The sequence below is a fragment of the Pogoniulus pusillus genome, chromosome 9, assembly GCF_015220805.1.
Source record: "Pogoniulus pusillus isolate bPogPus1 chromosome 9, bPogPus1.pri, whole genome shotgun sequence".
Classification (NCBI taxonomy): domain Eukaryota; kingdom Metazoa; phylum Chordata; class Aves; order Piciformes; family Lybiidae; genus Pogoniulus; species Pogoniulus pusillus.
Window position 1 is genome coordinate 33,110,567 of NC_087272.1, and position 25,764 is coordinate 33,136,330.

At 46.5% G+C, this 25,764-nt stretch overlaps 1 protein-coding gene across 1 annotated transcript in view; it reads left to right on the forward strand.

Moving 5' to 3' along the window:
* Positions 1 to 4,554: 4,554 nt before the first annotated feature.
* Positions 4,555 to 25,764, forward strand: part of TBC1D1 (TBC1 domain family member 1) — a 118,946-nt gene continuing 97,736 nt past the window's right edge. Inside the window, exons 1-2 of the mRNA XM_064149128.1 lie at positions 4,555 to 4,624; positions 17,274 to 17,780. Of these exons, the coding sequence (XP_064005198.1) occupies positions 17,364 to 17,780 (417 nt within the window). The 5' untranslated portion in view covers positions 4,555 to 4,624; positions 17,274 to 17,363. The remainder of the gene's footprint in view (positions 4,625 to 17,273; positions 17,781 to 25,764) is intronic.

The window sequence follows — 25,764 nt, forward strand, 5'->3', positions numbered from 1 at the left end:
AAAGAATATTTGCAGGCCAGACTGAATTGAAGTGTAAGGGAATCCCTGAGCTACTCCTAGAGGAAGACACATCTCTAAGTTACCAAAACCACACAGAATCACAGAATGGTTTGGGCTGGAAAAGATCGTTCAGATCATCTACTCCAAACATCATCTAACTCTACCAACTCAGGTGCTAAACCATGATAGAGTTTTAGCACTATGATAATTTCTCCTCAGTCTAGAGGCATTTCCCTGGTAGCCCCATAGGCAGCATTCCCTGTAGGATCAAATATCAGGTCACAGGACCTTTAAGATCCTTGAGTCCAGTCATTATCTATACCAGCTCTGGTGATGAATCATTCATAGAGTAGATTGAGTAGAAAGGGACCTTCAAGACCATCTAGTTCCAAGCCCCTGTCATGGGCCAGGACACCCTCCACTAGACCAGACTGCCATCCAACCTGGCTCTGAACATCTCCAAGGAGCGGGGATCCATGACCTCCCTGGGCAACCTGTTCCAGTATCTCACCACCCTCTCCTCATTGCAAAGAATTTCTTCCTCATATCCAGTCTATATCTGCCCTCCTCCTCAAGCCATGCCCTCTCATCCTGTCGCTACAAATCTTTGTAAAAAGTCTCTCCACAGCTTTCTTGTAGGCTCCCTTCTGGAAGGTTGCTCTAAGGTCTCCCCAGGGCCTTCTCTTCTCCAGGCTGAACAGCTCAAGCTCTCTCAAATCTGTCTGCACAGGGGAGGTGCTCCAGCTCTCTGATCATCTTAGTGGCCCTCCTCTGGACCTGCACCAGCAGCTTGAGGCCCTTCTTCCCTTAGCACCACATGTCTGACTCATTATTTTCATATTATACAAGAATGTGTTTTAAACCTGTAACTAGTTCACCTACAAAGTTTCTATAAATGAAGTTTCTTCCTCCTTACTTTTCTTTTTCAAAGTTCTAGTGGTTGTGTGACTTTAACACGCCACCATCACCTCATGCCCTTGTTTAACAGTTACTGTGTACAGCAACATCAAAATGATACTAAGGTAATATTTGATAGCTAAGCATCAGCACAAGTCTTTACAAGAGGGCTCCTAGGATTCCATGGCTGAAGGCACCTTTTTGCTATAAGTAAAACCTCAACATTAACTCTAAGTAAAAACAGTGACCAGCAAAACTGTTCTCTGCTCATGAGAACCAAAGCAATCAAAGGTAATTAAAGCAAACAGAATCACTTTCCTTCACATTTCATTGCACTATGTAAGCACACGGGGTCATCAAGGGCAGGGTTTCTGCTCAGCTTCCAAGTGTCAGCCAACATTTGTAGAGCGATTGCCTGGTAACTAAAAGGAGGTTGTGCACCATGCAAACACTGGGCAGAATGGGATGAGCCTGTTAAAAAAGTCCAATCCCAGCCTAAATAGAGTGTCACACAAATGATGGCATAGCAACAGCAGCTTCCAAACAAAAGGAGAAGCTTGGAATACTTGCACAAGCACTGCTAAGTAATTTTCCAATGTGCTTATGGGAATGAAGGGAAGGGTGGTTTAATCAAAACATCTGAAACACACAAAACCACCAAGGCAGCTGGCAGGAGCTGGAAGGGTAGCTCAGCTCACTTGTAACTCCTCAGTCATAGAATCATAGAATCATAGAATCAACCAGGTTGGAAGAGACCTCCAAGATCATCCAGTGCAACCTAACACCCAGCCCTACCCAGTCAACTAGACCATGGCACTAAGTGCCTCATCCAGGCTTTTCTTGAACACCTCCAGGGACAGTGACTCCACCATCTCCCTGGGCAGCCCTTTCCAATGCAGTGGTGGAGGGGCAGCAGCCCCAAAACTGAGGCTTCTCTATGCCTCTACATGTTTTTCTGCCAGGACCCACAAGGCAGTAAACAGGTTGTGTAACACACTCACACCCAGTCCGTGTACCCCAGGGGTCCGCCCAGGTAATCCCCTATTGGGAGGTCCAGGCAAACATCTACTGCCTATTAAGGTAAGGTTTGGCTTACTGCCAACCTGATTGGTCACTTTAGATGTCCAAATGAGCCACGAATCTTGGCCCAGAGTCTATAAAGAGGGGTGCAAAGGAGCACCACATGGTCAGACCGTCCAGACTGTTCAGAAGTTCAGCACATTCAGACTTAGAGGCTCAAGCTCAGCTCTGATAGCAGCACCCTGCTGCCCTGACCTGCTTGCATGGCCTAGACACAGGACCAGGCCTTACTCACTTGGAAGCATTGCTGACGCTCAGCCCTCTTGCATTGATCTCAGGGTGCAGTTAAGCTGTCTGTGAACCCTTTGAGAAGCAGAGCGCATGCACGCCTGCACTCCATACATACATGGGGAGCCGAGAGCCCCCTGCTTAAGCCCAGGAGCAGCCACACACACTGGCTTGCTGCCTTGCATTTATCTACGGAGCTCGTCTCCCTGCAGCTCGGCATAGACCCTGCTTGCCAGCTGTCCTGTAAGCCTGGAAAGATCCAGAGCCAGCAAACCTGCAAACACAGCCTGCCAGCTGTGAGACCGTGTCAGAAGCTGCACGGACAGATCCTTCTCCTGCACCGGGTAAATCCTGCCAGCTGATCATCCCTGGACACGGCTTCCAGAAGAAGCAACAGCTCCAAGGCAGAGACCACTTCACCCCAGGAGAGAAGGTCAGAAAATCCTGTTTAACCCAGAGACTGGGAACCCTTATCATCCCCTGCAAGCCGGGACAGACTCCAGCCTTCACCAAGACTCCAAATACTGGGCACACGCTGTGACAATCCCAGGAGGGTGATTAATGATTAATACTTAAGAGCAACACATCTAAGCAAGCTTTAATTCCTTTGTAATATAAGTTACCTCTGTCTTAAGAGCAGAGACAGTTTCAGCCCTTGCTGGGCAGACAGTATAGTTGTTAAGAGGCATTAAGCCTAAGGGAATCTTTCTCTCTGTCTATAGTTGTTGATAATTTGATATTTCCATTTAATAATCAATCCCTGTAAATATATCCCAAGCTGTTTTCATAAACTTGCAAACGAACCTAAATTTCATAGTGGTTGGGAGTGGTACAAATTTGCAAATATTAATTTTAAGAAATAATTTTATAAAAAATTAATACTGCCTCAAATTAATTTCTCACCTCCCCCTAACAGGGGAGGAATAGAGAAATCCCCTCCACGACAAATGCCAATCACTCTCTCAGAGTGATTTCTTCTACTCTGTCTGTCGTATTGATACGTGTTTACTGTTGTGAGGAATGAATGATGCAGCCATGCCAACTGATACAGAATCATGGAATGGTCTAGGTTGGAAGGGACCTCAAGGATCATCCAGTTCCAATCCCCTGCCATAGGCAGGGACACTCCCCACTAGAGCAGGTTGCTCAAGGCCTCATCCAACCTGGCCACAGCAACATGAAATGAATATAATATTTTCTGAGAGCCTTTCCTAAATAAAATCATATTGGCTCAGGTATAATTCAAATAATTAACTGTTTTCCCCGTCAGAAAAAGGTTTCCAATCAAGTCTTTCTTGGAGTGAGGGTCCCAAAACTGAATGCACTACTCAGGGTATGGCTGCCGCACTGCTGGGCACAGGGGGACAATCACTTCCCTAGCTTTGCTGGTCACACTATTGCTGATCCAGGCCAGGATGCTGTTGGCATTCTTGGCCACCTGGACACACACAGGCTCATCTGGCTGTCGAACAGCAACCCCAGCTCTTTCTCTGCTGGGCAGTTTCCAGCCACTCTGCCCCATGCCTGGAGCATTCATGGGCCTTGTTGTGACCCAAGTGCAGGACCTGGGACTTACCCTTGTAAAGCCGCATCCCACTCGCCTCAGCTCATCGATCCAGCCTCTCCTGGTCCCTCTGCAGAGCCTTCCTCCCCTCAAGCAGAGCAACACTCCCATCCAGCTTACTGCCAGCTACAAACTTACTGAGGGTGCATCAATCTCCTCGTCTAGGTGACTGACAAAGCTATTAAGAGCTGGCCCCAGTAGCGAGCGGCCGGTGATGGTGCTCGCTTGGCGAGCCAGCTGCCCTGTGCCCCGCCTGCCGCCTTCCCCTCGGTGCCCGCGGCTGGGCTCTCCCCGCGCTCCGGCCGGGCTCACTGCGGCACGGCGGCAGCGACACGTTCCTGCGGGAGAGCGGACACATGGGGCACCCTGCCCGAAACGCTCCTTGAGAGGGACGCAACGGGCCAGGGGAGGGGGCCTCAGCTGCCCGCTGTCGTGACATGGACTATTGCCTGTCGCCGGCTGCCCGCCGCCAGCCGCCTCTGGCGTCCTTCTGCCCCCCCGCCGCCGGCCGAGGACCCGCCGCCTGTTGCTATTTTCGGCTGGGCGGGAGGAAGGAGAGGGCGAGCGGCAGCCGCCGGGTCTGGTGCCCACTTCCCCTGCCCCGAGCGCAGCAGGTAGGGGCGGAGCGGCCGGTCCGGCGCGGGTGGGAAGCAACAGGAGGCGGCCGGCAGCCCCCGAGCCCGGCCCGGCGCGGGTGCAGGCTCTCCTCAGCCGGGCCCGGCGCCCGTTAGCGGCTCTCTGCCGCTCTCCTCTCAGCAGGAGGTGGGCAGGCGGCGCCTGACAGCCCGGCGGCCGCTGCCCGCCGAAGCCGCTGCTTTGCAGCCAGTGAGTCCTGCGGCGGCCAGGCGGATGGAGGTAAGCGGCGGCCAGGCAGCCCCGGGTCGTGCTCCAGCTGCAGGCCTGGCGGAGGGGCGGCTCTGGGGGCCGCGTCCCGGGGAACTGGCGCTGCTGGGTCCAAGCTGCATGCTTGGAGGGCGGGAAGGAGGAAGAGAGGCTCTGAGCTCGGAGGAAGTGAAGGAGTTGAGGCGAGAAGCGAGGCGAGGGGGCTGGCGGGCCGGTCTTTGCGCCCTACCCAGGCTCTGGGGTGGCAGAGGGCTCCGGCTGGCCGGAGGACACGGCAGTGAGGCGGCTGGCGGGTCTGGCCCGGGGCCCCGCTCCGTACCCACGCCTCTCGGGGCAGGATCGCGCCGTCGGTGCATTCGCGGTGGGGCCGGTGTTGGTGCAGAACGGGACGGCGAGGCCGGGCGGGAGCGGAGCGGGGTCCGGGGGAGTTGGCTTCTGGTCAGCACAATCGGAAGACCTGCTGGAATTAGCGATTCACGGTGTGCCCTGAACTTCTCATCCTTGTCTGCACCTTCCTTACCCATCCAGGCAAAATCGCTGGCTGTAACTCCTCCTTAGAGCAACAGGGAGCGAGCTTCGTCCCGCAAGGTTGAAACCTTTCCCACTGTTATCCAAGGGAAACTGTTTGAGTAGATGCCTAGGTTATAGTGGTGCTGTGTAAGCTAGGGTTAAATATACTGCACTGGATTTCCAAGGAGGACCACTGAGCATGTAAAATCAATTGTGTTCATAGTGTAAAGCTGCTCCCTTTAAATAGACAGCGCTTGCCTTGCTAGCAGCTACGTCCGTGAGGAGCAGCCGTCGGATTGCCGATGCCTAGGCTGTGATGAAGCTCCCATCAAGTAAAACGACTTTATTAGTGCATCAGTATCTCTGCTCTGTGTATACAGTGTGTGTTGCACACTGAGTGAAGGAATCTGGGTTTTTGGACAACACAACAGCAGCACAGCTGGAAGCTGAACCTTAAAATGCACGCACACTGGCACAGTACTTTTATGGCCCTTGAACTTCATGTACTAAATTAACAGGGGAATGATCTGGTGAAGCCACGCTGACCTGGGGTATGAAACAAATGTGGTTATTTATAGTGCAGTTTGAAGAGATGGAGACCTTTGTGTGCTGTGTTGTGTTTGGAAGAGAGGCTGATGTGGCAGAGCTGCTGTCAGAACCTTTGCAAGTACAGATGGTGGGATTTATGCCTGCTGCTAAACCCCCAGATTGAATTCTGGCTCGAAATTAATAAAAACATACATCTCCTGAGCAGCAAATATCTCTGAGCTGGTGAATTTGGTTATGCTCTTAATATTTGTGAGGGCTGAAGTCAAAATTTGTCACAGTTCGTTGCGTAGACATGCTGAAAGTCGTTGGGTCTTTTTAGCCTGGAGGAGGCTGGGGCTGGGGGGGAATCTTACTAATCAGTATTTAAAGGGAGGGAGTCAGGAGGACTGAATCAGGAGTGGTGTCCAGTAACAAGACAAGGGGCACTGAACGCACACTGGAACAGAGGAGGCCTCATGTAGATATGAGCACAAAACTCTTCACTTTGAGGGTGGCAGAACACTGGACCAGGCTGCCCAGAGAGGTGGTGCAGTTGTCTTCTGTGGAGGCATTCCAAACCCACCTGGATGTGTTCCTGTATGATTTACTCTGGGCGACCCTGCTGTAGCAGGGGGGTTGGATTAAGTCATCCCTAGAAGTGTCTTGTAACTCCACCACTCTCGGTGTGTGAGTGGTAATAAACAAAAGCAGAAATGCGTGCAGGTGAGAGAAATGACAATCTGGAAGGAGTGCAAATCATTCAGTGGTATCTGGATGACTTGGCACTTCTTCCCATTATAATTTGGTTAACTGAAAAGTTGGATGCAGGTATTTAGGCTGGTGATATGGAGCTGAATAAAGAGGAATGGCATTCAGAATGTAATTTGCCTAGCAAGCTTTCTTTTACAAAGCCTTATTATTTTTTTAGTGCATTGCAGTGGTGGAACAGGCTAATATTTTGTTCAGATCCTTGTGAGGCTGACTCAGAAGAGACCTCAATCATCAGCATATTAATTTCAGCGGCTAAGGAAATAGCAACAGGTGTCAAAGGCAGGAACAGTGAGCTCTTTGCTTCATTTGATGATTGATGATAGATTTATATGTTTATAATCAGGAGCAAATTACCATTCTGCTGGAATATTTTTTCTGTTAATGATCTGTTTCTTTTTGGTTTGTTTTGTTTTTTAACTTATTTGAGGAGTGATCTAAATGCTGTCTGTATTGGTAGATATTTTAGGTGTCATTATTACCACAAAAACAAATTATTTGCTCAGACTACGTAGTGCAACATGATTCAGGGCCACATCTGGTGTTGAAAAGAATTTCTTTTAACCTCAGCATTTGATGCATCAAAAAAAAGGGGAAAAAGGGGGGGAAAAGGAATGGAAATTAAAGGTGAAATTGAGGTGAAATGATTTGTGGGGTTGCACATGCTGTTGCCCATAGGAAGCCATAGCTCCAAGAAGGAAAGAGCAGATAACAAGCAGCTGTGAGATGAAAAGAACATCCACGAAACAGAAGGTCCTGCCATGTTCCAAGTGCCAGTCTGAGTCAAAACTACTTGAAAACTTAAAGCAAGCTGAGGTCTGATACCTAAACAATCTTGTTTAACTGTATAAAAGAGGCAAAAAATGTTGTTTGAAACTTGAAGAGCAAAAGGACAAAGCTTGTGGCTAGCTGCCTCATGAGACAATCTGATGGATGCTATGCTGTGATCATAGAATCACAGAATCATAGAATCATAAAAATCATAGAATCAACCAGGTTGGAAGAGACCTCAAAGATCACCCAGTCCAACCTATCCCCCAGCCCTATCCAGTCAACTAGACCATGGCACGGAGTGCCTCATCCAGTCTTTTCCTGAACACCTCCAGGGATGGTGCCTCCACCACCTCCCTGGGCAGCCCATTCCAATGTCAATCACTCTCTCTGTGAAGAACTTCCTCATGGGTTGGAAGTGGCCTCCAAACATCATCTAGTCCAATCCTGCTGCAGTGAGCAGGAACAGCTTTGATCAGGTTGCCCAGAGCCTGGCTGAGCCTTACAGAATCACAGGATTTAATCAGGTTGGAAAAGACCTTTGAGATCATCAAATCCAGCCTATTACCCAATATCATCTATTCAACCATGTGCTACATTTACCTTGAATATCTCCAGGGATGGGGCCTCAATTACCTCCTCGGACAACCAGTTTCAGTGTTCCACCACCCTCATTGTAAAGAACTTGTTCCTAACATCCAGTCTAAATCTACTCTAATTTCAAACCATTGCCCCTCATCCTATCACTGCAGGCCTTTGTAAACAGTCTCTTACCAGCCCTCTTCAGGTACTGGAAGGGTAGCAGGGAGTTACTTCATGTAGATTGATGGAAGTATAAAAGATCCTCTTCTCAACTGTGCCCATACATACTCTCATTTGTGTTTTGGTATGTACCCTGCTAGGTGGATGGAGAAATCTGTCAGATGAGTGAAGACATTGTAAATCTCACTCAGGGATCAGACACAAAGGGAGAGGAGTGGTATTTAGTTCTGGCTTGTGTTCCAGAGCCCTGGCTGCAGGCCAGGGCTCCTCATAATCCTTAAGTAGTATGATATTTCTGCTGAAGTAATCATCAGTGAAGTGCAGTCAGTACCAGCATGTCAGTTTCCATTTGTCAGCAGGATTCAGCACTAACGGCACACGGAGAAGTGCCGAACAAATTTCTGCCCCCCAAGACTAGTTGTTTTCACAAGACCTTGCTATACAGTTGGAAGTTGTTCTTAGCTTCTTGAAAACCAAACCAACTTACAGAAAAACTTACAGGCTGGGCAGTGAGTGGCTGGAGAGCAGCCCTGAGGAGAGGGACTTGGGGGTGCTGGTGAATGAGAAGCTCAACATGAGCCAGCAGTGTGCACTTGCAGCCTGGAGGGCCAACCAGATCCTGGGCTGCGTCAGGAGAAGTGTGGCCAGCAGGGTGAGGGAGGTGATTCTCCTCCTCTACTCTGGTGAGACCCCACCTGGAGTACTGCATCCAGTTCTGGAGCCCCCATTAGAAGAGGGATGTGGAGATGCTGGAGCGTGTCCAGAGAAGGGCCACGAGGATGCTCAGAGGGCTGGAGCAGCTCTGCTATGAGGACAGACTGAAAGAGTTGGGGCTGTTCAGTCTGGAGAAGAGGAGGCTCTGAGGTGACCTTCTTGTGGCCTTTCAGTATCTGAAGGGGGCCTACAAAAAAGCTGAGGAGGGACTTTTAGGCTCTCAGGTAGTGACAGGACTGGGGGGAAGGGAGCAAAGCTGGAGATGGGGAGATGGAGACTGGACTTGGGGAGGAAGTTGTTGAGCATGAGAGTGGTGAGAGCCTGGAATGGGTTGCCTAAGGAGGTGGTTGAGGCCGTGTCCCTGGAGGTGTTTAAGGCCAGGCTGGATGAGGCTCTGGCCAGCCTGATCTAAGGTAGTGTGTCCCTGCCTATGGCAGGGGAGTTGGAACTAGATGATCCTTGTGGTCCCTTCCAACCCTGACTGATTCTGTGATTCTATGATTCTAAAATATCTGCTGCCAGGTCAGCAGCCTGGTGTGGAGTAGCTGCGCAGTTGTCTCTTGACTGAACTGCAAAAGCTGAGGAGTCATGGAATCAGCCAGGTTGGAGGAGACCTCCAAGATCATCCAGTCCAACCTGTCCGAGTCTGTTCTCTGTACCCCAGAAAATTCTCCTTCCTAACCTCAAAGCTGATCTGGCCCCATCTAACTAGATGGTGCCCAAAGCCTGTACCTTGTCCACATGATAAAGTCTTTGTCCTGTTGAGAGAAGATGAGTTTTGAGCAATGCCATTCTGCTTAGGTGTCTTCATGCAGAGAGATCCTGGGCTCCAGAAGGGCAGCAATATGATTTTTGTGGCTGTCCCTTTGTTGTTCCTGTGTGTATCTGTCATGTTACCAAGTCCATCTGGTGTAGATTTGTTAGTTTGATTTGTGTAAACATCTCATGTGCTACAGTTTGCCTGGCTGGTTTTGTGCTGGTGGAGCAAATGCAGCAGAATCAAAACAGGTTAAAGAGTGGCAACATTAAAGTACAGTTTGGAGAATATTAACATTTCTCAGTCAGCAGTGAAGCTTCTAACCTAGGAGTGCTGCTCAAGCTCTTCTCAGCCCTGAGTGCAAGAGCAACAGGGATCCTTCAGAAGACACCGATAGAGAGGAGGAAAAGCTGATCCAGTTACCTCCATGAGCAGTGGGAGAACGACCAGTTCTTAACCAGCTCCAGCCTGGAGTAATGGAACTCAGAGGTGTCCAGGGAAGATCAAAGTTGAAGGGGATGGAAACAAGTGGATGGCTTTACTTTTATACCTTTTCTCTTCCCTCTTGGATTACAGGTAAAGAAAGCAGACACTGTGAGTTCATCAGGCAGACACTTGAGAGAAAGACGGAGCTTGTTTGAGCCTTCTGTACCGATGGTAACTGGGTACAGTGCCTCCAGAGCCAAGTTTTAGAGGGATTGAACTAAGTGATAGCAACCAGAGATGGTTGAAAGTGCCAAAATTCGGGGTGATGATGTCAAGACAGATGTGGATGGGCTCAGACCATGGACGTTCTTTGGCTGTAATGTGCGCTTAATGTTGTGGCTGGGAGCAGGCCTGTTGAGATGGACAGAACAGCACAGAAGCATGCACATAAATACTTCATGCTCTTGAAATAAAACCTAGTCCTTGGTGTAAACTTACAAGACATTAACACCAGCAACAAGAAGTTGGTGTAATTTCTGGTGGGATTTGTGTGTAAACTAAGATAAGGCTGGCAGCAGGAGGAAACAGAAAGAGTGGCTGGACAGGGGAGATAAAATAAGCAGAATGGTAACCGACAGAGTGATGTGGGTTAGATAAGGAGACCTTCTGGTGCAGCTAAGTTTGTGCTCTGAGAATCTGCACTTTTAGCCCCTCTTAATGCTAGGGTTAAAAAAAACAGGCATTCTGGCTTCCAACTAACTGGTTGGATTTATGTTAACTGTTTTTCTTTAGAAATAACTAATGCAGACATCGGATTATTTGTGCTGTTGACTTTGCAAGGTGTTTATTTTGTTAAGGGGAGAAGAATGCCAAGAAGCTTTGCATTTACATTAAATATGAATATGAATTAAATATGAATATATATATATATACATTAAATATGAATATATCCCAGCAGCACAGTGTTTGTTGAAATATGACAAAGTATCAACCTGGGTTTGGTTTGTTGGGGTTTTTTTTACCTCCTGCCCAGTCCTTAGGGTTAGCATGCAAAGTAATGAATTACACTGTGAGATTTATTCCCGTTTGAGGCTGCAGTGCCTTGTAGGTCTGGAGCAAAAGAGCATAGTAGGTGCTGGTAGTGCAAACAAACATTTTATGCCTTGAAAAGCTGATTTAAATCAGGATGACTTTGTTATATATTTATACACATTTTATCATAGAAACCTCAAATGGTTTGGGTTGAAAAGAGCATTAAAGATGGTCTAGTTCCAAACCCTCTGCCGTGGGCAAGGACATATACTAGAGCAGCTTGATTAAGGGCCCATCCAACCTGGCTTCCAACATTTAGAGGCTTGGAGCCTCCACAGCTTCTCTGGGCAACTTGTTGCAGTGCCTCACTGCCTTCTTCGTTGTATCTGTACTGAATTGAGCTTCTTCCAGTTTGAAGCCATTCCTCCTCATCCTATTGCCCCATGCCTTTGTCAGAAGTCCCTCTCCAGCTCTCTTGTAGCCCCATTCAGATACTGGAAGGCTGCTAGAAGGTCTTCCTGGAGTCTTCTCTTCCCCAGGCCAACTCTGTCAGTCTGTCTTCATAAGAGAGGTGCTCCAGCCTTCTGAGATCTGTTCTTACAGTTCTGTGTCCTTCTTGTGTTGAGGACTCCAGAGCTGGCCCCAGCACTGCAGGTGGGATCTCAGCAGAGGGGCAGAATCCCCTCCCTCATCTTGCTGCCCATGCTACTGGGGAAGCAGGCCAGGACACGGTTGGTTTCTGGGCTGCAAGCACACACTGCTGGCTCATGTTGAGCTTCTCATCACCCAGCACCCCGAGTCCTTCCCCTCAGGATTGTTCTCAATCCATTCTTTGCCCATACTCTATTTGTTCTTGAAATTGCCCCAACCCAGATGCAGAATCTTGTTGAACTTCATGAGCCTACTTCTCAAGCCTGTCAGAGTCCCTCTGGATGCCATCCAGTCCTTCCATCATGCGAACCACACCATGCAGCTTGGTGTCATCATGAGAACACTCAAAGCTAAACCCTCAGTTTTTATGTGTTTCAGACTACACACCATTTTAGTCCTAAATGAATGCAATCTTGGTGTCATCATGAGAACACTCAAAGCTAAACCCTCCGTTTTTATGTGTTTCAGACTACACACCATTTTAGTCCTAAATGAATTCAATCTTCCCTGCAGCTGCTGGACTATTTTTCTTTTTTACAGCTAAGGAGAAAAAAAAATGTAGTAGCTTGTGAAAGAAGAGACTGTTTTGATTCCTGACAGATGCAAAACTGAAAGGACATTTGTGCTTAGCAGCCTGTGTTGAGAAGGTGTAAAAATGCTTCCTGAAGCTGCTGTCCATGACCAAGCAATGCATTTACACTCATCTTAAAGGTGGTTGTGTTCTTCCTTGTTTGTGAAGCATGCAAAAACCTAAAAAGAAAACAACTGAAAAAGAACTGTAGGAGAATTGAATAAGGAATACAAAGTCTGGATTTCCATGGTCTTTTTTCCCATGCCTTCCATGCACAGACACACAGAGAAGTTTCTAAAAAGACTTTTTAGTTACTTGCTCTGCACATCTAGAGTGCTCCCTAGGAGGATTATGTCAAACAGTGCCTTTAAGACCTGCACTGTTGCTAAATTTGTCATCCTTGGAACTGGCAAATCACAGAATCAACCAGGTTGGAAAAGACCTCCAAGATCATCCAGGCCAACCTAGCACCCAGCCCTAGCCAGTCAACCAGACCATGGCACTAAGTGCCTCAGCCAGGCTTTGCTTGAACACCTCCAGGGACGGTGACTCCGTCACCTCTCTGGGCAGCCCATTCCAATGGCAAATCACTCTCTCTGCCAAAAACTCCCTCCTAACATCCAGACTGTGCCTTCCTCAGCATAACTTGAGACTGTGTCCCTTGTTCTGTCGCTGGTTGCCTAAGTGTTGTCACAGAGCTCATTTGCAGAAGTTCTAAAGAAGCAGATGTACCCAGATGTGTGGTTTCTGCCATTCTCTTGTTTGTACAGTATTGCAGAAACTTGTTTTCCCCACCAAACCAGATCATTTTAAACACTTGATTGATTCAAAATGAGTTTCTTTCCTGATGGGGTTTTAAAACCTTTTTTTCCCTGTTGTTATTATTTTGGTGTGGTTTGTTGGGGTTTTTTTCATCTTAAACTTTCGTTTTCAATGAGGTGAAACTGAGTTTGAAAATGTTTTTACAAGGACAAAGTTTAATGACAGCTCCTGAAGAAAATACTATTTTTGATGGTGTTTGTAGCTGAACAAAGACAAGAAATGCTGTTGCCATAATAAGCAGAAGACATCTCTTAAATACTTGTTCAAATGGAACGGAAAATGTTTTGTGTGAGTTCTTGGGGCTACTCATGTTGCTTTTAATAGGTCTTTCATGGGAAACTTTCAGAAGGCTGAGGGCAAGCTGGTGTCACTGTGTTTAAACACAGTTATAGGGGTGTCAGCTTCTCCTCAGTCTCACACAAAATAATGCAGCATCTGGAACACCTCTGCTGTGAGGTGAGCATGAAGGAGCTGGGGTTGTTCAGCCTGGAGAAGGGAAGACTCTGGGGGGACCTTCTAGCTCACTTCTAGTACCTGAAGGGAGCCTGCAGGATGGTTGCAGAGGCACTTTTCATTAAGGATGTCTTGAAGTAGTACAAGGGGGAATGGTTTTAATCTGAGGAAGAGTTAAGTTTAGTCTGGATCTTAGGAAGAAGGTTTGAGAAGGGTCATAAAACAACTTTTAAGTCAGGACTGACTTTTTTTCCCAGGCAGTATATTTAGTGGTTATGTTTATTGGAGCTGTAAGGCCCAGTACAGGGGGAACATGCTAGGTAGGTCATGGTAGATAATCAGTGTGTACCTTCTGATGTTAAGCTTTTAAATGCCTGCCATATGAGGAAAAGGCTGAGAGAGCTGGGGTTGTTCAGCCTAGAGACAAGAGGACTCTAGAGGGACCATATAGCTACATTCCAATACCTGAAGGGATCCTACAAGAAGGCTGGAGAGAGACTTTTCGTAAAGGTGTCTAGCAACAGGACAAAGGGGAACCATTTTAAGCTGAGGAAGACCAGGTTTAGAGTGGACTTTAGGAAGAAGTTTTTCACTTTAAGGGTGGTGAAACTGATATGGGCTGCTCAGGGACACTGTGGATTCCTCCTCCCTGGAGGTGTTCAAGGCTAGGTTGGATGAGGCCTCGAGCAACCAAGACCCAAGAGGGACATCCCTGCCCGTGGCAAGGAGGTTGGAGCAGATGATCTGCGAAGTCCCTTCCAACCTAAGCCATTCTGTTAGACTGTGAAATCAACTTCAGTTCGTGAGGAGTTAAAATTGAATATAAATACATTAAATATATGAAATGAAATAATAAATAAAGGTGATGGTATAAACCAGTGCCAGTCTCAGTGCTTTCATGGACTGTGTTTTGCAAAACAAAGTTGATAGATGTGATGGTTTGGGTGTTACCCCCACACACACACTTTGGAAATCACCCAGACTAGACTCAGCAGCTCTGGAAATGGAATGAAGCTTTGTATTTACAGCTTAGCACAATATACAAGCAGATATTTACAGTCTATACAGTTATATACAGAAATATACAAGGTAAAAGGTAATACAGAAACACAACAGCTCTCCCAGAAATCTGAGTCCCCAGGAGGGGCTCTCAAACACCCTTCCACCTTCTCCCACCCCTCTCTACCTCACCCCAAATCTTGCCTTATGTTTAAGGTAGGTTTGAGAATCGGCCAAGGGGGTTAGGAAGCAGGTGAATTAGTCATACAGATGGCAGGTTAGGTTAGAGAGGAAGAGAGTTCAGCCCAAAGCCCAGAAAGCGACTGTGTTATCTATATTTACATTCTTGTTCATATACATCTCAGCAAGCCTATGAGTGAAGCAGACATCACCACTGTTTTCTTCTCACAGCCTATAATCTAATACTTCTCACCAAAACATTCCAGCTAGCTTCAAACTAGCACAATAGGTAAATGCCATTACTGGATTTTGTTACTAAAACTATTAATCTGGGGTAACTGAGTAGTAGCAGATGCTGAGTACGACAGGGTCATGGCAGGGTTGTGCCTGGCTTGGTTCATTTGGTATTTTAAGAAATGAAAATGATACAGTATCAATGTGGCAAACATTGCAGTATTCCTGGCTGGCTGACAGGCTTTAAAATGCAGTCATGGATTGTGAATCATCATCTGTTTTTATAGTGGGATGCCGTAAGGATCGCTGCTCATCTCTGCTGCCTGACAGCTTTAGCAGCCATCAGTCAGTTGGCTGCTGCTGGCTTTTACAGATGGCAATGGTTTCTGGGGTATTAAGTAAAAACTTGGTTGGAAACAGTCTGTGGTCGCTTGGCCAGCAGTGCCTGAGGAAACAACTCCATGGTAGTAGCCAAATCAGAAATCATAGACATATAGAATGGTTTGGTTGGTTGGGTTTTGATTGGTTGGTTTGATTTTCTTTTTTCTCTTCATATAGAGCATTTCTGGTCTATGGTAACTGATTTCTGGTTGCTTTGATATCATTAGCACTCTCTTTACCCACGCTTTTGGTGTTTGTGAAGATGTGGTTATATACAAATTGGGCTTTTCTTGGAGTATAGTTTGGGTTGCTTCTTCCCCCGCCTCTCAAAAAAAAAAGGGTATAGTTTGGGAGTAAAAGTGAGAGGAATGTTTGAGGCATTGGTGTATTGGCTACAGAGAACTCTGGAGAAGCAGGCAGGTAGAGGTGTTGGCTCCAGGTACTACTGGACTCTTCTGACATGGTTTGGGTTATTCACAGAGAGAGTGATTTGCCATTGGAATGGGCTGCCCAGGGAGGTGGTGGAGGCACTGTCCCTGGAGGTGTTCAAGAAAAGCCTGGCTGAGGCACTTAGTGCCATGGTCTGGTTGACTGGATAGGGCTGGATGCTAGGTTGCACTGGATGATCTTGGAGGTCTCTTCCAACCTGCTTGATTCTATCATTCTATGATTGGAAGGGACCTTCAAGATCATCTAGTTCCAAACCCCTTACCATTGACAGGGACACCTCCCACTCATCCAGGTTGCTCAAAACTTCATCCAACCTGGCCTTCAGCACCTCCAGGGAAGGGGCAGCCACAGCTTTCCTGGGCAAGCTGTTCCATTGTCTCCCCACCTGCACTGTAAAGAATATCTACCTAATCTCCAGTCTAAATCTCTCCTCAAGCTTCAATCCATTCCCTTCCATCCTATCACTGCAACACCTTTTTAAAAGACTCTGCCCAGGTTTCTTATAGGCCCCTTTCAGGTACTGGAAGGCCTGAACAAAAAAATGCCCTTTAATTTTGATTTTTCAAATGTGAAGGTGTCTTAGCAAGCACTGAATTTTAACTGTCATGAAGCCCAACTGAGTTCTTTCAGTTATAATAGGATTGAAGTTATCAGGAAACAGGCTAGAAAGAGCTTGCACTTGGAACTTTATGTACTGATTGGATGGTTTAAGAAGAGTCATAAACCAGCTTTTTAATCAGGACTGACTTTTTTCCAAGCCATATATTTAGTAGTTATGTTTGTTGGAGCTTCAAGGCCCAGTGTAGGGTAAACATGCTTGGTAAGTCATGATGGATGATCAGTATGTCCCTTCTGCTGTTAAGCTTTCATATACTGCCATATGAGGAAAAGTCTGAGAGAGCTGGGGTTGTTCAGCCTTGAGAAGAGAAGGCTTCAGGGGAGACCTTATTACCATGGAGCACTATAATAAGGGTGGCTGCCAGGAAGATGGAGACCTCCTTTTTACAAGGAGTCCCACAAAAACAAGTTACAAGTTACTCCTATGGAGATTCTCATTGGGGAAACTATCTGAAGGGAGGCTGTAGCCAGGTGGGGGTTGGACTCTTCTGCCAGACAATCAGCAACAGAACAAGGGGACACAGTCTCAAGTTGTGCTGGGGAAGGTATAGACTGGATGTTAGGAGGAAGTTCTTCACAGAGAGAGTGATTGCCATTGGAATGGGCTGCACAGGGAGGTGGTGGAATTGCCATCCCTGGAGATGTTCAAGCAAAGCCTGGATGAGGCACTTAGTGCCATGGTCTGGTTGACTGGACAGGGCTGGGTGCTCGGTTGGCCTGGATGATCTTGGAGGTCTCTTCCAACCTGGTTGATTCTATGATCCAGAAGAAAATGTTTCACCATGAGAACAGTTGGACATTGGAATTACTTCCCAAGGGAAGCAGTGGATTCTCCTACAGTGGACAGTTTTAAGACTCAGCTTGACAGGGTAGTGAGCCATCTCATTTCAACTACACTACTACTTAGAAGGGTTAGACCAGGTGATCCGTGGGTCTCCTTCCAACCTGGTGTTCTGTGGTTCTCTCATTCTGTAATATTTGTCTTACTGACAGGGTTCTGGCAGTGGGAACATAACTGTTTCTTTTTCTTTCAGAGCCTGGATCAAAGGAACCACCCAGACAGTGTCATTCCACGGAACTGAAATACCAGTGAGTTAGCCCTTGGGACCCTGAGGGACTGGAAAATGGAGCCAATAACATTCAAAGTTAAGAAGAGTCCAACCCCCAGTGACTTCTCAGCAAGCTTCAGTCTGCAGCTTGTCGGTTCTCTGCCAGTGCATTCCCTGACCACCATGTCCATGCTGCCATGGATCGTGGCGGAGATCCGGATGTTGAGTGCAAAGTTTCCCAAAGAGGAGCCTGGTGCCAGCCAGATCCAGCTCTGTGTGACACCAGCCAGCTTGCGCTGCGAGCCAGACACGGGGCAGGGCCACCAGTGGGATCCTTTGATTTATTCCAGTTTGTTTGAACACAAGCCACAGCACGTCCACAAACTGATCCACAACAGCCAGGACCCAAGTTATTTCGCTTGTCTGATAAAGGATGGAGCATCAAATCAGCAAAGTATCTGCTATGTGTTCAAAGCTGATGATCAGACAAAAGTAAGTGAAAGGAAAACCAAAAACCCACAAAACCCAAACAACCCTGGCTTTGCTTCTGTGTTCTTTGCAGCCTTTCACTGCAGTGTAAGATCTTGTGGTTGTGTTTACAATTAGAACTGAGTCTCACTAAAACTTACTGACAAGCATCAGCTTCCTGGATATGAATGATTCCCTTGAGTTCGAGCTGCTCAGTATGCAAATTGAAAGGTGTGTAAATCTCCTACAGGATCAGAGCCTGAGTTTCAGCAGCTTAAAAAAAACTTTGGTCTGAAGTGTTTGCCTTCAGGTCAGTGAGAGGTTTTCTGTTGATGTCACTAGGGCTAGAATTTCATCTTGCAGTCACTGTGAACTTTATCTAATCTTGTGGTTGGCCCTCTCAGATTTCTGTTTTCCTAAGCTGAGACCCATGCGACTGGGAAACAGATACCTCCGTTCTCAGAAGGAGGAGGGGGTAGGGTAGACTCTCCATATGTAGCATACCTCCAGCCACAGGACACTGGAAACCTCTTCCTAGCTCGGTAATCCACAGAGCCTGGCAAGTGGTGAAACACCTGGAGAGCAGCCGCAGCGCAGAGCTGCAACTGTGTAAGGCAGAAGCTTGCTGCTGCACGGCCTGGGAGGCAAGCCAGGTGTGCCTGTCTCACGCTGGGGTGAGATCTGGATCAAGTTGCATTTCCTAGAAGCAAATTGTGTCACTGCTGAAAAGGGCACAGCATGAGACTGATGTTAAAAATAGTTGACCCCTTCTTTTGTTTGAGAGTAACGTGAGACTAACTCTCGTGAATGGGTAAGGTGAGTAGGATTTGGCACATATCTGTTGTCATCTACTGGGACAAAACAGTGCCGTGTCCTTCACCCCCTGAGTCTGTCTCTGTTTATAACGTTGGAAAACAGCACCTTGCTACACACAATCACAGCATTGTCTGGGTTGGAAAAGACCTCTAAGATCATCAGTCCAAACATTATCTAACTATGCAAAGGCTGATGCTAAACCATGTCACTCAGCACCACAGCTCTGCAGCTTTTAAACACCTCCAGGGATGGGGATTCAGCCACCTCCCCGGGTAGCCTGTTCCAGTGTTTGAGAGCCCTTTCAGTTAAGAAGTTTTTTCTAATGTCCCACCTAAACCTCCCCTGGTGCAACTTGTGGCAGCTGGAGTTTGACAGGGAGACCTGAACATCTCTCCTGTGAAGAAAGATTGAGAGACCTGGGGCTGTTTAGTCTTGAGAAGAGAAAGGGAGAGGAGATATTACTAATGTCTATAAATATCTGAGGGGTGGGTGTCAAGATGAGGGTGCCAGGCACTATTTTGTGGTGCCCAGTGATAGGACAGGGAACAATGGGTACAAGCTAGAACGGAGGAGGTTCCACCTCAACATGAGGAGACACTTTCTTTATGGTGAGGGCGATGGAGCAGCAGAGCAGGCTGCTCAGACAGGCTGTGGAGTGGTCTTCTCTTGAGACTTTAAAAACCTGCCTGGATGCATTCCTATGTGGCCTGCTCTAGGTGATTCTGCTTTGGCAGAGGGATTTGACTTAGTGATCTCTAGAGGTCACTTCCAAACCCTAACATTCTGTGATTTCCTCTCGTCCTATCAGCTGGTATTAGGGAGAAGAGACAAATACCCACCTCACTCCATCCCCTGTTCAGGGAATTTTAGAGAGCAATGAGGTCTCCTCTCAGCCTAACCAACCCCAGGTCCCTCAGCTGCTCCTCATGCTGCTTGTTTGAGTGATAGGAGTTAGGAGTCCTGCTGAAGCACTCTGAAGGTATTACATGAACAGGCACTGCACATGGGATTTATGCCAACCTAACCAATAGCAAAACATTGTACAGTTCCAAATCCATGGTCTCAAGCTTAGAGCTCAAAACATATGGAACCAGCTTTAGTTAAATCCCTCAGATAAAAGGGAGTTCTGGTAAATTAGAAGGCAAATACATTGTAAATCATAAGCATTCAAGTGAGAAATCCCATGGAGTTGAAATGCAGAGTGCCAAATTTATTTGTGTGAGGGAGGAGAAATGAGGAATAGAAGTTTCAGAACTTGGTATCACATAGCAACTGGTAAATGCACTTTGTAGTTTGCTTATGCACTTAGTTCTGTTAGTGATTTCAGAGGATTATGGTGAGTACACAGCACTGATCACCCACAGCACCATTTTCTTTGGTAACAAAAGACTGAATTACTTTTTCCCTTGTGTTTGATCAAATTCCTAGACATATTTGAAATGGAAGACAGCAAAATAAGTTTCTAGTTAAATATGAAACTCTGCCTGCGTGTTTTCAGAGGTAACACCCAGGATTTTTGGATGCCTGTTTTGACTACTCAGCCCCAGATTCACACAACTCTCAGCCCCTTCACAAACTACCCTTCACCTAGTCTCTTAATTTGTCTTGCCACAGTTGTTCCTCTGAACTTTTTCTGCAGGCTAGGTTCCTAATTAAGAGGCAAACATCTAATCACCATTTGTGGACCTATGCTTTAGCAAAAGGATAATGGAAATACCAGGTGTTCATATCTCCTAAAGAGAAGCCTTGTGTGTTTTACTTGAATTCATTTCTGATGAATCTACCTTTTACATAAGATAAAGAAATGAAGGATTTATCACTGTGTTGCTGCAGCTTGTGTTCAACTGCAGATGAAACAAGGTTTAGAAACTGGACCTTTGCAGCCTCAGTCTTTGCAGACTCCCATTCTGGCACTCCGGCTCCTAAGCGCTCTTCTATTTGCTTCAGCTCTGTAAAAGAGACACAGTAGTCCAGGTTTAGTCGTGGAGCTTGTGTTCATAACAAATCTTTACCCACCAATTCTGAGCTTACAAACTCTTGTGATAATTGCACTTCATCCATTCTTATTTGGAGACTCCCAACTGGTTACTAAATGCTACTAAATGTGGTAGTTTGCAGGGGCCACAGCTCTTTGCAGATAGAAATCTGCAGTAGGACTGTGTCTGACAAAGGCTTCTCCCATCAGGTCAAATCTGACTGAGGATTTGAACTAGAAGGTACTTTGTGGCTTTGTAAATGAGTATATCTGAGGGTAGATTTAGATGGGAGATTAGAAAGAAATTCTTTACAGTGAGGGTGGTGAGACTGGAACAGGTTGCCCAGGGACGTCTTGGATACTCCCTCCCTGAGAGTGTTCAAGGCCAGGTTGGATGAAACCTTGAGCAACCTGGGCTAGTGGAAGGTGCCTCTGGCCTTGGCAGCAGAGTTGAAACTAGGTGATCTTTAAGGTAGTTTCCAACTCAAACCATTCTAGGGATCTGTGAATCCCCAGCTTATGTTAAGTAGAGTAAAAGAGGGAAGAAAGCTTCCAAAAGGAAGCCTTTTGTAGAGGCTCCAAGCCTAAAAGCATTCCAAGCCAGGATATATGGGTCCTTGAGCAGCCTGGTCTAGCAGGAAGTGTCCCTGCCTATGGTAGGGAGGGTTGGAACTAGATGATCTTTAAGGTTTCTTCCAACCCAAGCCATTCTTGGACTCTATGATGTATGTGAGAGCAGTACACTGGGAAATTTTAGTGTGTTAGGATGAAAGCAGATGATTAGAAGACTAAACAGTGAAAGCCTTTGAAAGGAGGGACAAGAAACTTGAGCTTCATGCAGACAGAGGTGAAATTTGTCCGCTGGAGGTGGTAAAAAGTACAGCAAATCAGGAATGGTCATGCTCATAGTATCAGCACTGCAGATACCCTGCAGTCCACCATCTATGGGAGGTACTCCTTTATAGGTACAAACTGAGCAGTAATGTGAGTAGTGAAGGGTTTATCTTGATGTTTAGTACAAAAGCATTTTGTTAATGGGAGGGGATTTTTTTTCTGGGTAATATGTAGCTAAAAGCTAGAATTGATGGAGGTATGGGAATGCCTGCAGTGTTTTTCCTGGATGTGAATACAGGGGTGTTAGGTTCATTGTTCCTCCATTACCAGTTTGTCCACTATAGAGAAGAAATGTGCAGACAGGACATTAATGCTAAATAATTCTTTGCAAGGAATTCTTTGTTCTGCACCTCTTTAGGAGTGATAGAAAAGGTAGTGCCCAGTTGTGGCCTTTGTCTTCTCTGTGTAGGAGGTTGTGTAGTTATTTCCATTGCATCATCACAGCAGGAGCTGTGGCTCACTTTCCCTGCTGGCAGAGCAGGAAGTTGCTCCATTCAGCAGCAGGCCCACATTTTCCTTTGCCTTCTGCCACCAGTGTAGCTACAGAAGCCCTTCTTGTTGCATGTGACATCACCTTCCAGATTCAGTTCCAAGTGGGCTTTGGCTTTCCTAACCTTGTCTCTGCATTCTTGGACAGTGTCTGCATATTCTTCTGAGGTTACCTGTCCCTGCTTCCATGCTCTGTATTCCCCCTTTTGATGTTTGGGTGCCAGGAGCAACTTGTTCATCCCCTGGCTTCTTGGTCATTCCATTAACTGCTCTTGAGCTTGAAGGAGGTGTTCTTTGAATAACAAACAGCTATTCTGGACCATCTTCCCTCCAGGGCCTGTGTTCTATGGGACTTTTTCAAGTAGATCCCTGAAGATCTTTGCTTCTGAAGCCCAGGGCTGTCATCTTACTTTTTGCCCTGCTGCTCAGGATTGTGAACTTCACCATCTCATGGTCACTGCAGCCAAGGCTGCCTTTGACCTTCATATCCCCAAAAATCCCTTCCACATTGGCAAGTGGATGTGGAAGGGCTGGAACATGTCCAGAGAAGGGCAACAAGGCTGGTGAAAGGCCTGGAACACAAACCCTATGAGGAGAGGCTGAGGGAGCTGGGGGTGTGCAGCCTGGAGAAGAGGAGGCTGAGAGCAGATCTCATTGCTGTCTACAACTACCTGAAGGGAGGTTGTAGCCAGGTGGGGTTGGTCTCTTCTCCCAGGCAACCAGCAATAGAAGCGGGGGGGACAGTCTCAAGTTGTGCTGGAGGAAGTATAGGCTGGATGTTAGGAGGAAGTTCTTCCCAGAGAGAGTGATTGGCATTGGAATGGGCTGCCCAGGGAGGTGGTGGAGTCACCATCCCTGGAGGTGTTCAAGAAAAGGCACTTAGTGCCATGGTCTAGATGACTGGATAGGGCTGGGTGCTAGGTTGGATTGGATGATCTTGGAGGTCTCTTCCAACCTGGCTGATTCTATGATTCTATGATTCTAAGTATGAGGTCCAGCAGAACACCTTTCTTTGTCAGTGAAGTTGACAAGTTGTCATCAGTGCTCTCCAGGGAACTTGCTGGATTCGTTATGCCCTGCTGAGTTGTTCTTCCAGTAGATACTTGGGTGGTCAAAGGCCCAAACAGAACCAGAGTCTGAAAATGTGAGGTTACTTCTTTCTGTCTGTAGAGTGCTTTTTTGGTCACAGGGCAAAGAAAAGTCAGCAGGCAGCAGTGTCACTTTTTTATTGCTGAAGCTCAGAATGTTTGAAAGTTTCTCCCTTTTCCTTTCTGTGATACAAGCAGGAGGTTTAGATGATTTGAGAGAAAACTTGAGCCTGATGTCTTGTAAGGAGAGTTACTTCTGTGACATTGTCAGTGACCCATACAGAACTAGAGTATGAAGAAATGAGGACAGTTCAGGTCAGGTTTTGCAGGGGTTAAGTTTAGTTCTTTGTGTTCTTTTTCCAAGGGCCTGGGCACACATTGTCATAACAGCCTGGAATAAATGCTGGTGTTTGGCAGAGCTGTGAATGCTGTGCTGGCAAAGCACTGGGCAGAAGTGTTCTCTTCTATTACAGAGAAATATTAGTTGTGATTTAAGCAGGGTCACAGCTGCGCGAGACATGCATGAGTCTGGTTGCTGCTTCTGACTCTTCCTTCTGTAGGCTTCTAACTTAGGGGTAGCTTTTGGCCCAGGAATTGGGCTGCAGGAAGATTGACATCAGTTACAGTGCCTATGTGGCTACAGCAGACTGGGACACCTGCTCCAGACCTGACCCTACTCATTGACTTTGCTTGTGCCAAATCTGCCCCAGTGCAGATGCAGATAAGCCCCAGCTCCCTTAAACTTTCAGCACTTGGCCTGCTGTTGAGTTGTTTGTGTTCTTTTTGCTAGAGGCTTTCGTTTTGGGGGGGAATCTACCAATTGCTTTAGCAGCTACTATGTTTTTAAACAACCTTCATCTACCTTTATGTATTCTATCAGCTTATGCACTTAAGTGGATCATGCAGTATTATCTGGAATGCAGTGCTCTGTTAGATACTGTTTGTAAACTGATTATGTGCTGCAGAAGCTGGTTTCAGATGATCAGCACTTAGCTCTCCGTGAGGGTAACTTTGTGAGTGAACTTCACATTATTCATCTATAAAAGGAGTGGCAGAGGCCCAGCGAACTCCCGAGCAGTTGTTGTGAGGCTTAGCTTCATGACTGAGAGTTCTTGCACAACTTGTTTTTGTGTTAGACTCTAATTCTGGCCTCACAAAGTGTCTTGTTTTTAATAGCATGACTTCCCTTTCTTAAAAGCATTCAGGCAAGAGAATTTTAAAGATAGAGGTGATCTTTTTCTGCTCTATTTTGCTATTTAATGAGGCTAGGGAGATTAAAATGTGGTTCTTCTTTTGCAGGAACCAAAATCTCTGAGACAAAATGAGGTAACTAAACTTATTTTGATGCAACTGAGATTTTGGCTGTTTTCTGCCTTCTATTCATATGCACCTTTGGGGTTTTTAATGGAATCTGCTTGATTGCAAACTGTTAGCACTTCTTTTTGGTTTAGGAACTCTCTCCTGTCTCCCAAATTAAGGAGATTAAGGTAAAAATTAAGATAAAAATTAAGAAAAATTAAGAAAAAAGAGAAGAGGGGAAAAAGGCAATAGAATAAATGAAAAAAGGCCCAAACAAATAAATACATATTTGTATATCTTCATGATCTGTATATAAAGTAGGTCAAAGTTTAGCTGTGTAAATCTTGATGTAGTGCCCAGTGCAATGCAAACAAGCAGCTGTGCTTGGGCACTCGCACAATTAATCAGGCTTTAGGCTCATCTGAGCCTGGAGCAAAACGTGACTATACCAGTTCTTATCCTGGGGTCTGTTCAAAGGATTCATGGATGTGAACACTTCTTCCAGGGAGCTTCAGTGGCCAGTGACTCTGTCCTTAGCAGTATTAACCAAGGCCTTTATGGGGCTCTTGTCAGACCCTAGAGTGACTTTGTGACATAGAGTCACAGAGAATGGTATCAGGTGGAAAAGACCTCCAAGATTATTGAGTCCAACCATCAACCCAATACCACCATGATCATTAAACTGTGTCCTTGAGTATCATGTCTACAACTTTCTTGAATACCTCCAGAGATGATGACTCCACCACCTCCTTGGGCAGCATGGTCCAATGCCTGACCACTCTTCTCATAGAGAAAGTTTTCTTGATATCCAACTTAAACTTCCCCTTATGCGACTTGAGGCCATTTCCTCTTGTCCTATCACTTGTTACAAGGGAGAAGAGACTGACTCCCACCTGGCTTCCAGGAGTTGCAGAGAGCACTGAGGTCTCCTCTCAACTCCCTCATCTCTGGATGCTGTCAGTCCTTTCCAGACCTGTTCTCCAGACCTTTCACCAGCTTTATTTCCCTTCATGTACATCCTGGCTAAGGGAAATGCTTCTGTGTTCACCCTTGTTTTATAAGACCCATGAAGTGATGGAGAGAATTGTTTGTACAGTAGCAGTGCTGTTTGTCGACTTAGAATCAGAGATGATGTCTTACAAAGGAGGATGAAATTAATCACAGGGTTTGTAACAAGAGAGGCTTGTTCCCACTTACAGTGGCAGCAGCATGAAAAATTATATTTCCTTGTGATTTCTTCCATCTCCTAAATCATGCAGAAATTTCTGCTGCAGAGTGACTGATAAGAACTCTTACTGTGACTTCAGCAGTACAGAATTGTGGGTCAGATGACATTCTTGACCTATTTCTGTAGCAGAAGTACAAAGCAGTGAAACTGAGACCAAAACCATAATTACCAGAAGCGTGGTGGCGACTACTGACCATTCCTTATGCTCAGGACTTCTGA